Here is a 14,851-nt window from a genome sequence, read left to right as displayed (position 1 = left end):
CCAGCCTCGGAATAGAACACAGTAAACTTTCATGCAATACTACTAAAATCTGAATTAAGTTTTCCCTAACTAATCTAAACCTTACATTTCTTTTCTCTCATACATTTCACAATGAGAACAGTGGAAAATACAACACATTTGAATACCAGAGAAGTCTATTTATCTTATATACCAGTTTAACAACTTAGAGAGCACCATAAAAGCAAGCCATATGCAGAAAGCATAAATTCTTATCTGAGGCATTCACATGGATGGTGAATGAACAGATATTCACAGGCTATGTTTGGATACCTAGGGTGACCAGTGTAAACAAATGTTAACACTTATTTCGAAACAAAGAAAAGGTAAACGAACTCTTCTCATAGATTGAGATAATAGTCCGTTCACGTTTCACTATATTGATATCCAAACACACTCTCACAGGTGAGCTTTTATTCCAGCAAAATCTCTGACTGTGAAACCCACCTTTTCAAATCTTCCTTTCTCATTATTCTCTCTAAATTTCAAATAGTCCAAGCAAACAAATGGTTTATACTTCATTTTATTTCCTTCTCCAATAACATCATCTGGTGCCAGAATCACTTTGTCATCCTCAACACACCAGAAGAATGCTAGAGAAAACCTGCTCACAGGATGCTTCAAAACAACTCTATGTTCTGAGGATCTTAATTTGTCATTGCTCCAAGCTTGAAGTATGTCCCCTATGTTCACCACTAGGGTCCCCTCAGATGGAAACATGTCTATCCACTCTCCCTCATTTGATCTCACTTGAAGCCCTCCGATTTCATCTTGATATAAGATAGTAATGCAACTCATATCAGTATGCAGCCCAAGCCCCTCAACTTGATCTTTCATAATTTCTGAAGGAGCAGAGTAATTGTTTATCCTCAAGTAACCATGGCACTTCTTGAATTCAGAATCATAAAACTTCTTCTCAATGCCTTCCCCTAAGCTCATCAACACAAGCTTTAGAATTTTCCTAGACAAATCTTCCATCTGACTTCCATATTCTTGCAATATCTCACTATTTCAAAACATAAAGATATAAATAAACTTATGCTCGAATAAATAAAAGCACATATAGAAAAAGGCAAAAATAACATAAAGTGATCCAACAAGATGTTGGTTTAGCTAGTTAGACCCTAGTAAGGGTGTGAACACAACTTCAAACCCCAAGAAAGTTATTTGTTGGGAGGATAGCTACAACAGTTTCCTCCCCATCCGTCAAGAACAAGAAAAAAAAAACATGACGTGAAAAGGCTTAATGGGATAACAAGTGTGCTTATGATCCCATTTGGGTACGGACTAGAGAACACACTGGATAAGCTCCAATAAGTGCTCTTTGATCTGCATCCATGCGGGTTGTGTATTTTACCTGAATTTGGAATCCTGTTTGTAAAGGAGAGTTTCTGCAGAACTCTTGGCAGAAGCATAAAAGTTAGGTCCATCAACTCTGAGGCTCTCAAAGAATGGAGAGGCAATGAAGTGAGGGGTGTAGGATTTTAGAGATGAAAAAGGACCAAGTTGAAGTTTAGTATCAGATGGGAGGTTGAAGAGTTGTTTGGATTGTGACTGGAGCTGGCTGCCAATATCTTTTGAGATTCCATGGTTGATTATGTGGAAAAACCCCCAATCTTTGCATGCTTTAGAGAGAGAGGACATAGAAGGTGACTGAAGTGGTTGAGAAATGTCTACAATGGGAATGTCAGCATAAGATTTGGTTTGAGACATGATTTCTAGGATGTGAAGAAGAGATGAAAGTGCCTATGCTTTGGTTAACTCAATATGAAGAAAGTTTGGCCAGAAAGCTTAGAGTTGAAGAGATCTCAGGAAAATGAACATGAGGCAATGTTGAAAGGACAGGTATACTAATTTTGCCAATTAGTGCATGTTTGGAAATTAATGTATAATGAATTCTAAAGGCAAAATCAAGTGTGAGGAGAAGCCTACGTGAGTGGCTTCTTGGTGTCATAATTGATTCAGAATAAGAATAGCTGACATGCTATCAATGGTATATGCCACCAAGGATTTATGGCCAAAAGATAAAAACAGAACTGAAATATTGTTTGTGTCTTTGTGAAATGTCAACATTAGGATCTAACCGAATGACCGAGGAAATTGGACATTATTGGTATAAAGTCTAAACCTGAATGATTATGAGCAATGATGAGTCTACGACCTTGACAATTATCAGGTTCCTACCATTTTTAGAAGGCTATTGATAAAAGGGTAGAATCAAGTCATCAAAAGGGTTGAAAATTTTGTCACTTAAGTTGAAAAGGACATCATCAATGCACTATTGTCTGTTGATACCAGTGGAAATGAATCATTAGTTAGTGCGTACTTTAAAATAGAGCGAATGAAATTCTTATTAGTGTGTGGTTGGATATTCATTTACATTAGTGTAATTGAACCTCCATGTGCACTTTAAGATTAAAATTGTTAGAATATAATATAAAATAATTTATAGGACCCTTACTCAACAATTTAAGCTTTTGGGATGATTGAACAAGAGTCATATGAATGATTTTATATTATATTATAATAAAAATGAATAAAATTATTCTTTTGGAGTGAAACACAAGTTCTTTTACATTGTTCTCAATTGATAAACAAACACTAATGGATAGACAAACACTCATTGGCTTTGTGATTCCATTACACCACAAGCAGTTTTGTGCACACTTAAAAGTTTGCGACACTAGTGTCACTTAAGATTTGTGGCGGTTTATAACAACCATAAATTGCATAGTTAAAAGGCTTTGACAATTGACAACTATAAACTGCAGATGTTGCCAGTGTCGCGAAATTTTTAGTGTAGAATCAATTATGCTAAAGGTTGATTAAAACTCCGTTCTTTTATGGTAAAAAAAATGCTTTGTTCTTACCACCAGGCAACGCACCAACGTGTTTTGTTTTAATTAGCCACGTTTGGCCTCAGTCAAATGCTTCCGCAAGCCCAGTACATCCATGGTAAAAGAAATGCATTGTGACCCAAACTATTTAAGATAGTAATAAGTAGGCTTAATAGCTCTTTTTGTCCCTCACTTATCACGATTTTGCACTTTTGGTCCTCCGCATTGCTTATTTTTTTGCAAAATGATCCCTATTTGGGACTAAAACGAAAAAAGTGTGTAAATGTGAGGGATTCATTTTGCTAATTTTTTCAAGAGGGACAAAAAGTGCAAAATCGTGATAAGTGAGAGACCAAAAGAGCTATTAAGCCTAATACGTAATAGCCTTTTGGTGGTGGTATTTCTTAATTTGGATTGGTGAATCTCTCTGTATTTGATGGTGATGCACGGTTATGAAAGAATCTTCCAGCACAATGGTGTAGTGTTACACAATGAGGGAGATAAGATACTTCGATACTCAAATCAATACGAAAGTACAAAGAGAATATTAATGTCATAGAAGAAAATTGAGTTAGTAAAATAAGTAATGCAGGTAAATGAATAACCAAATATATATATTTATAGACATGGTGATGATTATTATACCTGTGACTTTGGACATTCGTGAAGTAATGAAAGACTTCCGAGACAGTGGTGAACTGGTGATCCTTGGATAACCATGTGACATCTTATTAGTCGAGCTGATGGTGTTCCTTACATGGTTCGCTTAAAAGTTCTACTTGTCAAGATGGAAGATTGCGTTCCTTACATAGATCGCTTAATCGTCTTTCTCTCATATTTAAAGAATGTGTTCCTTACATGAATTGCTTAAATATATTTCTCATTAAGATGAAAAGATTGCATTCCTTACATAGATCGCTTAAACGTCTTTCTCACTGAGATTAAGAGATTGTACGTCTTCCTCACATGGGTAGCTTAAACGTCTTTCCCACCGACAGGGGAAATGTGCGCTATTTCTGACATGTTTTGTATTTTTAATTAAACAATCTCATTTTTTGAAATAAGTATGACATCGAAAAATGAAAAGTTTCTATTGGGTGACCGTGTAAACTTGGTTTATACTGTCAGTACACCCCATTAATCTCAAATATATAATAAACCCAAAATTGAAAAAGTGGTGCCGCTTATAGTCGAGTTGAGTCGTGCGTCTCTGACTCGTGCGGAATATCATCCTTCTACAGAACAAATGTCTTATAAAATGAAAAGGAAACAAAGCAAAACAAACCATCAATTAAAAAAAAATCAAATTGACCATGCAATAGCAAGAACTATATAACATCTTTTTAAAAGTTTCATTCTTAGTACTCCATTGATATCTTCCCCATCTTCCTTAAATTCTAGTTCTTCCATTCATAGTATTTCCAACTATATTCGCTCGGAGCTAACATGAGAGCCAGTCCACCTTCCCTAATAGACCAAAAGCAATCTGTGCATGTGTATTTATCCCTAGAATAAATGAATATATCAAACCAATGAATGCTGCCTGCACCTTTCCAATTAAAGGAGCAATAGTAAAGTGTTGTGCCCCAAAAATTGATGTCAAAAGCCCATTCAAAGTACTCATTGTTACGGAGAAGCTTCGATCCAATATCTTCATCACCAGATTTGCAGTGAACCCTTAGTGCCTTATTGTCTTTCAAATGATTTGTGATCCGAACTCGTGTTTTTTCATCAAATGGCTTGAAGGGGTCAAAGGCTGATGCCAAAGAAAGCATGCAAAGTAAAACAACACTTCTGGCAAATAAAGACATAATGACATATATTGATCTGTTTCTTGGCTATGTGTTGATTATGTATGTGCAAAATGAGAACAAACTGAAGAATCGATTTAATTTAATCAGTTTCACAGTTAAAAAAACTTCCTTATTTAATAGATGCCCCACGTTACACATGGTTAACGGCGTGCAGGGGCATATCCAAAATTTAGAGGGGTCGAAATAAAATAATAATAAAATTTATTTATTTATATATATTATATCTATCGACAAGTAGAAATTTGGCTGGGGGCATACCGTAAAGTAACAATTTGATTCAAATTTGTTTTAGTCTAACGTACATCAAGCTTATGTTACAATTTTTTTATCCAGACACCAATTCGCACATGCTTCCGCGTGAACTTTTTATTACATCTACTTTAATCCCTAAAAAATCTTTCCTCTAGTTTAGCCCTTCTACCTTTTTCCACACCTATAATGAAACACACTACAAGAATTCAGAGGATTAGCGGCGACTACTAAGCAGCAGTCATTGGTACGGTACCCGCCATTAAACTAAAGCTTGTCCTCGATCGGTTAAAGTGGGCGACGTTGAGCAAAAGTCATTTTGTGGCCTTTTCTAATTAATCACTGGTGGGGGTTGTAAACCCCGCTAATTATTTGTAAGGAATTTTAAGATAAATTAGTCTAGCTTGTGACTGGAGGCGGTTGTTACCGACGTTAAGCTAACAAATTTTGTAAAAAATATTAACGGCAGGCATAACCAACGTTAGGCTTCAGCCTTCAGCTCATATTCTGGTGAGAGCTCAAGTTTTCATTCATGTTCTTCCCTTTTACATTCATAATTTTGATAGTTTATATGATTGGAGAAGTTATATTCAAAATTGTAAAAAAAACCAGTGATTTAATTCGAAATGTATTCTAAATTAACTCATATAAAAATATAAGGATGGTGTACCTTTATTTTTGCACAAATAACCACTTATCTAGTTATTATTAATATTAGTATTAGCATTAGTATTAGTATTATTTTTTATTAATTAAGTGTGGTACCAAAAATTAGTTTAGGAGTTAGAATTAGTGGGAGAAAATAAAAAATAAAATAAGACGATAATGGCGGTTACAATCGACGCTAGTAAAAAAAATAAGACTAGCGGCGATTGCAACCGATGTTAGTTCAGTATCAAAAGTTTCACAAAAAAATTGATTTCGCGGCGGTACTTACCGCCGCTAGTGTTTTTGATGCATCTAGCACCTGTTGTGCTTGCGATTGCCTTTATCCACCACAAGAACCGCTTAAAAGTCTTTCTTACTGAGATGAAAAAAATGCATTTTTTTTAGAGCACAAGAAAATCATTAATTGATAAATAAAAGATGATTACAACCCAACAAGATGGGGAAAACAAAAAACACTAAGAGAGCCAAGAAAATTCAGAACAACCACCCAAAAGAGGAAAGAGCAACTTTCCTAGCACCTAGAAGGAAATTTCTCTTTAATAATTTCAGCCAACCCACAAACGACATCTTCATCACTGTCAGGGAAAGACATGCCTACAGACTTAGCAAGACACCAAGCCTTCATAACTCGGGTAAAATAAAGACCCGAAGGAGACAGAGAGGTAGGCGATTACATGGATCTTTCTCATCAAGATTTATTACATGGATCACTTAAACGCCTTTCTCGCCGGAAAAAACTTTATTCGTTACATGGATCACTTAAACATCTTTTTCGCTAAGAAGAAAATGTTGTGTTCCTTATATGGGTTGCTTAAATGTATTTCTCGCCGAGGATAAAACCAAGTCTTACGTGACCAATTGTTTATTTAAAAATCATCGTGGAAATTAAAAGGCTTAAGCAAAATCCTTGTGATATGGCCCGAAACTTATCATCTCGTCTTCTTTGGGAAGTCAACATGACAAGGTTCATGCCAAGTCTTCATGATTGGTTCCATTTTTTCTTCTTATCACCCCGAACAAGGCCTATACCAAGTGCTTGAGATCTACCTTAAGATATTTTTTATTTGCGAGCACAATCAGAACAAGAAATATCTTTGAAACTTCTCACCAGCTTTAATGATATTTTATAAATACTTGTGATTTGTGAAGTATAAAGCACAAATGGCATTTCCTCCGGTACAAGCAAAAAAATTATGGGTCAAGTATAGGAGTGATATGTACCAATAGAAAAATTACACTTGGATTTATTGATTAATAATTTTGTGAATTTCTTGAAAATATGAATCAACCCTGTAGGTTTATTGTAATTATAAACTAACCCCAAAACCTTCTAATTTTGAATTCAGTCCTTCTGTTAGGTGAAAAAATCTGGATTTGGAATGAAATTAATTTTTTCACCTTCATCTCACATATGTTCATCACGTTATTCACTTTGCCTCTGGTTTTAGGGTTCCTTATGTTCTTCCCATTTCGGCTGACCTTCTTTCACCTTCATTCACATATGTCCATCCCATTGTTCATTTTGCCTCTAGTTTTAGGGTTCGTTTGGTTCTCCCCATCTCTCTCTGATTTTAGGGTTTGATTTGTTCTTCCCAATTTCGTCTCTGGGTTTCGAATTGCATCGAATCTGCATCGATTTCGTGGATTGGGGCTCCATACAAAGGTTTCAGTTAGGGTTCCGAGTGCTTGTGTTCGAAGGATTTGGGTTCGAGGAATCCCCAAAATCTGACCCAGCTTATCAATTTACTTGATTCCTTCTGTCTTTCTCTGGACAAGTGGTTTCATCAATCTGAGGTTTGTTTCTTGTCGTTTTTTAATATTATGGAATCCTTTTTATCTATCCTAGTTTTTACAATTAGAATAGGGTTTAATATTATTCATTATATTAATAACTAATTGTAATTTTTTTTCTTCTATTTTTCATGTTTTTTTTTTGAACTTAACATAATTCCATTAAAATTAAGTGGCCATAGTTGCCATTACATCAGAGTTCAGATAAGGAATCAAACCGGGAGAACCTTCCTCCAACCAAACATTATTCGACAAAGAAGAAGCATTCTGTGCCATATAATCAGCAGCGGAATTCCCTTCCCTGCGAACAAAGGATAAGTCTACATAATCAAAAGAACTGAATAAAAGAAAACAATCATTTAAAACTGAGTAAAGCAAAGAGGAGCCCCTCCTCTTCTTCCAAGCCGTATGGAGCTGTAAGCAATCCGTTTCAAATTGGACTCTCCGGAAACCTAATTGAGTTGCAAGCACCATAGCCCATCTCAAACAAAGAGCCTCGCCCAAAGTTGCTGATAGGACCGTCGTGGGGAAAGCTGAGGATGCCGCCATGATTGCACCATCCGCGTCTCTTGCCACACACCAAAAACCGTTGACTTTGTCCCTACTAACCGCCGCATCCACGTTGAATTTTACCCTCCCTCTTGCCGGCTTCTGCCACTGATGTTGTCGGGCATGCCCACCAGCTCTCTGCACCCCAATATCTGGACCAGGATCATACAAGCACAGTAGGGATTTCCCACGAAGCACAACCTTCCTCCAATGATATTCGCACCCCTAAAAAACAGCTCTATTTCGAGCTTCCCACACTGCACACACCATTGCCTGAACCTGTGCTACCCCCTCTGAATCATACGCTTGCAGAACCTGAGTTAAAAACTCATGGAAACCGGTCCCTTGCTGCATTCGAATGCCAAGCCCCGAGCCAAACCAAGTCGCACACACCGCTGCACACTCCAGGAAAAGGTGATCGATAATCTCCTCTTGGCCGCCACATATTGCACAGGAAGGATCAAGATTGATACCCCTCTGGCGGAGAGCTACCCGGACCGGCAGCGCACCAACCCACGCCCGCCAACTGGTCTCCTTGCACCGAGGCATCACTGGAGCGGTCCAAAACTTCTTCCACTGGGACACCGTTAAAGCTGGTTCCGATGAGGATGAAGAGGAGTTCCTAGAAGCCACCTCCTTCAAAAACATGTAGCCAGACTTTGTACAGTATACACCATCCTGAGCTTGTGTCCAAACTAAGATGTCTTCAGCATGGGACAAGGGAAGAAGGATAGCTAAATTTTTTTCAGATGCAGATGGACAAAAAACCCATTCAACAAGCTCTCTATTCCATGTGTTACATCCTGGTATAATTAAATCCGCCACCAATTTCAGGTTAAGCTCCTCAGCTATATCATGCCTGTAAATTATTGGTGGTCCATTAGGTAACCATGGATCCTCCCAAATACGAACCTGAGTTCCATTTCCAATCCGCCAACAGCAACCTTGTTCAAACATCCAAGTTGTTTTTAAAATACTCGACCAAGCGTAGCTTGGACGATACCCTTTTTTCGCTCGCAAAAGGGAAGAGGATTGGTAATAAACCGCCTTGAACGTTCTAGCTAACAGAGAACTGGGGTTAGAATAAATTCGCCACCAGTTTTTGGCCACCAAGGCAAGATTGAAAGATTTAAAATCTCTAAAGCCGAGACCCCCTTCATGTTTGGGCCGACAAAGTTTTCCCCAACTCAAGCAGTGAAGACCTCTTTTTTAGGCGTCACCACCCCAAAAGAATCTAGCGATCATACCCTCAATCTCCTGACACAGGCCATCAGGCAGAATAAAACAAGACATCACATATGAGGGGATGGCCTGAGCCACCGCCTTGATCAGAACCTCTCTTCTGGCTCTCGATAAGGATTTTTCTTTCCATCCCTTGAGCCTTTTCCAAACTCTCTCCTTGACAAACCTGAAAATTTGGGTTTTAGACCGACCAATAATGGTTGGTAAACCTAAATACCTGTCATAGCTTTCCACGACCTTTACTCCCAACACCTGTTGTAAGATATTAAGACAATTTCCTAGTGAAAGCTGAGACTTGTCCAAGTTTATCATCTGCCCAGAAGCTCGTTCATAGGTGGATAAAATGTTTTTTTTTTACACATTCTGCCTCCTCAACAGTAGCCCGGGCAAAGAGAACACAATCATCTGCAAACAAGAGATGAGAAATCACTGGTGCATTTCTAGCAATTTTAATTCCATGTAAAGTTGATGATTCTGCTGATTTTTTTTATTAAAGGAGAAAGTGTCTCACCACAAAGAATAAATAAATATGGGGATAATGGATCCCCTTGTCGCAAACCCGTCTTGGGTGCGAAAGTCGGTTGCGGACATCCATTTAACATAATGGAGAAATTCACAATCGTAACACAATTCATAATTAAATTGACCCAATTTAATGGGAACCCCATATGAGAAAGGATAGCTGATAAAGGTTTTTTTCTCGTTGTTTGTACTGCTTTTGGCTAAACCTTTATGATTCAATCATAGTAAAGCAGATACAGGTTTATCGTCCTCAGGGATTGTGTGAATATTAGTTCCACCAGTTAAACATTGATCTGAGCGGATACAAAGATGTTGGATAAATTGTTTTTGTGGTTTTTGAATATAAAAGAAAACAGTAAAAGAAGATTTACTGAGGTAACAAAGAAGAAAACATATTTAGAATGCATTTTCACCTAATCCTCTAATTGCTTTCAACTCAAACACTTTTGTAATGGTTCATTTCATTTATGATGTCGAGAGCTATCCACCTAAATATCCCTAGCCTAGGTGAATCTATTAATTAGAAGTCCTAGACGTAATCCCTTGCCATCTAGAAAACCCAAAAGGAATAATATAGCTCAAGTTCTCTCTCAAAGACATTCCCAATGACCAATTCATCCTAAGACAAGGTACCATAGGCTTGCAAGTCTCCGTTGTCACTCCGGAAACTCCTGTTAGAACTCAGAACTCCACCTATCACATGGAAATCCACTATTGCTCCTACCCAAGATATTCTCATTCTAGAACAACTAGTTCACTGAGTGATTTCTCTCTTAAACCGGACCGACAATTATCTCCCGATCTCATGCTAGTCCATAGAGATCTAACACAAACAATCAATACTTGAAGCGAAGAAAGCAAGAACCTAAGCCATAGGTGTCTACTTTCATTGATCTAAACATACACCAACTCATATCAACCTCTCGATCTATTTATAAACTAGTGCAGCTCTTTTGATTATCAATTGATTGGTTAGAAACATGAAGTACAAAGAGAAACACCATACATGAAAGATTTCAACTTACATCAATGAACAAACTTAAAACAATCAAAGAGTCAGGTTATACAATCTAAATACATAAATAGAAAACAAAAACTACAAGGGAAAGGGAAGAAAGAACCGAAACCCAAGAGGAGACGACGTAACCACGACCATGGAAGCTTTCCCAAGCTTTCAAGGCTTTCGGGAGGTTGTCACCGTCCTCCCATGGCTGCCATCACCATCTTGAAGCTCCAATCCATCCAATCCTAGCCCAAGGACCCCTCCTCCATGAAGCCCAGCTCCCTTGCTCTGTTATGGTGCCAAAGTTGGGAGAAAATCGAAGAGAATGGGAGAGATGGGACGAAAATCGAGTTTCTGCCCTTTAATAAGTGTTTAGGGCGGTCACAGGGTGCTGGGTGCTCATCAGAGGCCGCCGGGCGCCCTGCTTCCTTCAGCATTGGGTTTCTTCAGCTACTTGGGCGCTCAGCACCCCTTTTTGGGTGCTCAGCGCTCTGCAACTCTAAAAAATCAATTTTTCACTTTAAACTTGGATTCTTCATGAATATCTTCCCTGCATCAAAAGTCCAAGTTAAGCTCATGAAATATATAATATTTATATTATTTCTAAGTTAAAACTTAGTACTTACTAAATCAATTACTTTGGGGATAAAATGATAAAAAATGCAAGCATACAAGTCAAATAAATGCTTAAAATGATATTCAAATATACGTAAAATGAGCACTTATCAACTCCCCCCAACTTATCACTTGGTTTGTCCTCAAACAAAAGGTATTGACTTTCATTCAAGAGGCATGGAATATGAATTCTCCAAAGCTTACATTGCATGATTTTTAAGAATCTCAAACTGAATGATCCAAAATCAAAATATAAGGCCCACAAAAGATAACACAACAGTAACACAAATGCATATTCATCATGAAAATCAATAGGCATACAATCCATTCCTTTCGAACCAGGAAATACTCTTTCACTCAACATCTCAGTTTGTACAGAGTAAGGTAAGTGTTCCACTCAATCACACACTGAATCACAAAAATCGATTTTGTTACCCGTCTCCACAGTTATTAAGATTGCATGTTCAATCAAGGATCTCTAAGGTCTTTAAGGGTTGTAATGAAGCCAGGTTTCAAAGATAATTGGTTTTTCTGGATATGCAAGAAACTCAATAAGCTAAGAGAGAAATCACAATTCAAAACAATCATAAATGATAAATGACTCTCTCACTTTTTACCAACTATCTCATTCACCATTCTTTTTGTTTATTTTCACCATTTTCTTTCTCAGTTTCTTTTTTCAATCCCTCTTCTCCTACTTTTATTTTTCATCTTTTTCTCCTTTTTTTATGTACAATTTTCACTTTCAAGTATGTACAAATAGATTGATACGCAAACCACGCAAAAATAGCGCAACTAGCCTTCTCCCCCCAACTCGAACACAACAATAGCTCTCCCCAACTTGAATATAACCATATCTTGCAAATGCTCGCTTAACTTATTCAGCTTAGGTGAGAACATTGTTTTCCTTTTAGGCTCAAGGTTATAAACAAGAAATAAGTGACAATTTTTTTTTTTCATTTTCAAGCTCAATGGGGTTGAACAATTGATTTCCTAATAAAAGGTTATGGTCATTTGGCTAATTGAGTGAGTAAGCACTAAAGAAAGAACATGCCTTGATCATTTCCAAGAAATTCCATACAACAATGATAATTGGAGACTCAAACAAAACCAATCATGCAAAAACAGTGATTCTCTCAGCTCACAAGTGTTTAGGCACACTCCCTCTCATGGTTTGGATTCAAAGCATTCTCTGATTTTCAAAAATTTCATGTTATGCCTATGTATTCCATGTTAATCTTATAATCATATCAAGTTATGCAATCTTTGAGTGCAAACACTAGTTAAATCATGGAATCAAACAATTCAAGGTGCATTTTAAAAACACATCATGCAATTCTATTGATGTTTCATCAACCATGTCAATTGAAATCAGTCATATATCCATGAATTTCACAAAAAGTGTTAAATTATCTACAGACTAGAATACTATCAAGAAACTAAAAGAAAACAAATGAAAGAAGAACAAAAAAAAATACTCCCTCATGATACTATGCCATGCTCAATCTTGTATTCTTCAAAACTCATCCCCTCCAGTAAAATTGGACTGTCCTCAAGTCAAGCAATACCAGCAATAACAGATTCCTGTTAACAGTCACTTGAAAACATGTTAAGATACAAGAGAGATATGAGATCATAAAAACAACAAAAACAAACCACACTCTAGTTCATATGAAAGTATACTTAACGAGCTTTCCATAGAGTGGTTATTTATTCAAATCGGATAAGAAATGAGGAAGTTATGATCATTTGAAGAAAAGAGTGTATTGCTGCAAAAGGGGTGGCGCTGAGCGGCTACTGAAGACCGCTGAGCGGTCAGCATCAGAGTTTCAGACCGCTCAGCGCTATCAGATGGACGCTGGGCGGCCTTAGCAGTGTTAGATCTCAGAAAACCCCCATAAACCACAACTGGACAGGCTAAATTTTGAGTTTTAGATTTCTCAACCATGTAAATTGATTCAATCATATTCATATATTATTTAAAATATGTCATTGCATTAAAATTTAACAAGCAAATGTATTTATCAAAGATTGACAGTGCAGGACTTTCAAAGACAAATTTCATGCTTTTGCACAACTTGATAGGCTATATTTTGATGTGAACCTTTCTAGCACATTCCAAATGGTTCAAACACATTCATATCCATTAAGAAACTTGTGTGGATCTTAAAAGCCAACAATTGAAAACAAATTGCATCAAAATCAAATTTCAAATACCAAAATCATTTCAAGTGCAATTTTCATGCAATTCCACAACCCAATGCCTTCAATTTTGCGATTCTCAAATTCCATTCATTCTAGGCCTTAAAATCATTCATTCATGTCATTTAAAACTTGTGGATATCCTTAGAAAACAGCATTGAGCATGTTTACTCAAAATCACATTTCATGGCTAAGAAAGAACACAATGAGGAGTTCTTATTCACTTTCACTACAAAATCAAAGAGTTTAACTTAAAATCGAATCTAACACTTGACGAAAAGTATTCTAACACAAAAATGAGTTTGCTCAAGATCATTTGGAAGACGTTTTCACAGTTATGCAGAAAAAACACTTCGGAGGACTTGTTGTTTTACCATTTTCACACAACCACATACCTCAAAATTTGCAATACTCACCTACCTTGCATTCCAACCTTCCATGTGCATTAGATATAATATTTTGGATCTGTTAGAAGTCTCAAACACAGGTTATTAACATCAAAAGCACATAATCTAAATTTGACCGAATGTTCACATGCATTTCAACAAGTCACACCCCCAAATTTTGATTTTATCACATTTCTTGCTTCTAAACTCATTGAACAATCTCAATATGATAAACAAAACTTGTGAAACTGATAAAAACTAAACTTTAGGCACAACTTCACTAAATCACATATACTACATAATTTAAAAAGAGAAAACAAGCACACCAAAACACATGGTTTCCAAAACTCTTGGTTCTATCTTTATTCAAATAACTCAAAAGAGGATTTTAAACATGAAAACATACAAAGATCATTCAAGAACCCAAAGTGAGGAATCCTTAATTTAAAAACAAAAACAAGAGAACAAGAGAAAGAAAACAGAAACAACTATGCACAAGACAACACCTATATACATTATCCTATGCATCAATTCATGACTAATGAACCTAAATTACATTAAATTCACTAGCTGATTCATTCTAAGACAGGTTCACAGAATTCCAAACTAAAAATCATGTTATAGTTGATCAGGCTACAACAAGCATTAAAAACAAGAATAAATCAGTGAAATTGACACATAAGAACAAAACATTCATTATATACAGTATGTACAGCTCAAATCAAAATTCCACTAGTTTCACCAACATTTCAAAACACAATCCCCGGCAACGGCGCCAAATTTGATAAAGGTTTTTTCTCATTGTTTGTACTGCTTTTGGCTAAACCTTTATGATTCAATCATAGTAAAGCAGATACGGGTTTATCGTCCTCAGGGATTGTGTGAACATTAGTTCCACCAGTTAAACATTGATCTGAGCGGATACAAAGATGTTGGATAAATTGTTTTTGTGGT

General features: G+C 36.7%; 1 protein-coding gene across 1 annotated transcript; it reads right to left on the bottom strand.

Moving 5' to 3' along the window:
- Positions 1-2,059, bottom strand: LOC130732316 (gibberellin 20-oxidase-like protein). The gene is made up of 2 exons (XM_057584386.1): positions 1,376-2,059; positions 1-1,024 (listed from the first exon to the last, which is right to left on the bottom strand). The coding sequence occupies exons 1-2, from the start codon at positions 1,729-1,731 to the stop codon at positions 418-420; spliced, it is 963 nt and encodes a 320-aa protein (XP_057440369.1). The 5' UTR covers positions 1,732-2,059; the 3' UTR covers positions 1-417.
- Positions 2,060-14,851: the final 12,792 nt, after the last annotated feature.

Source organism: Lotus japonicus, chromosome 1 (assembly GCF_012489685.1).
Source record: "Lotus japonicus ecotype B-129 chromosome 1, LjGifu_v1.2".
Lineage (NCBI taxonomy): Eukaryota > Viridiplantae > Streptophyta > Magnoliopsida > Fabales > Fabaceae > Lotus > Lotus japonicus.
The sequence above is the reverse complement of the archived record's forward strand: the minus strand, read 5'-3'. Positions and strand labels throughout refer to the sequence as shown.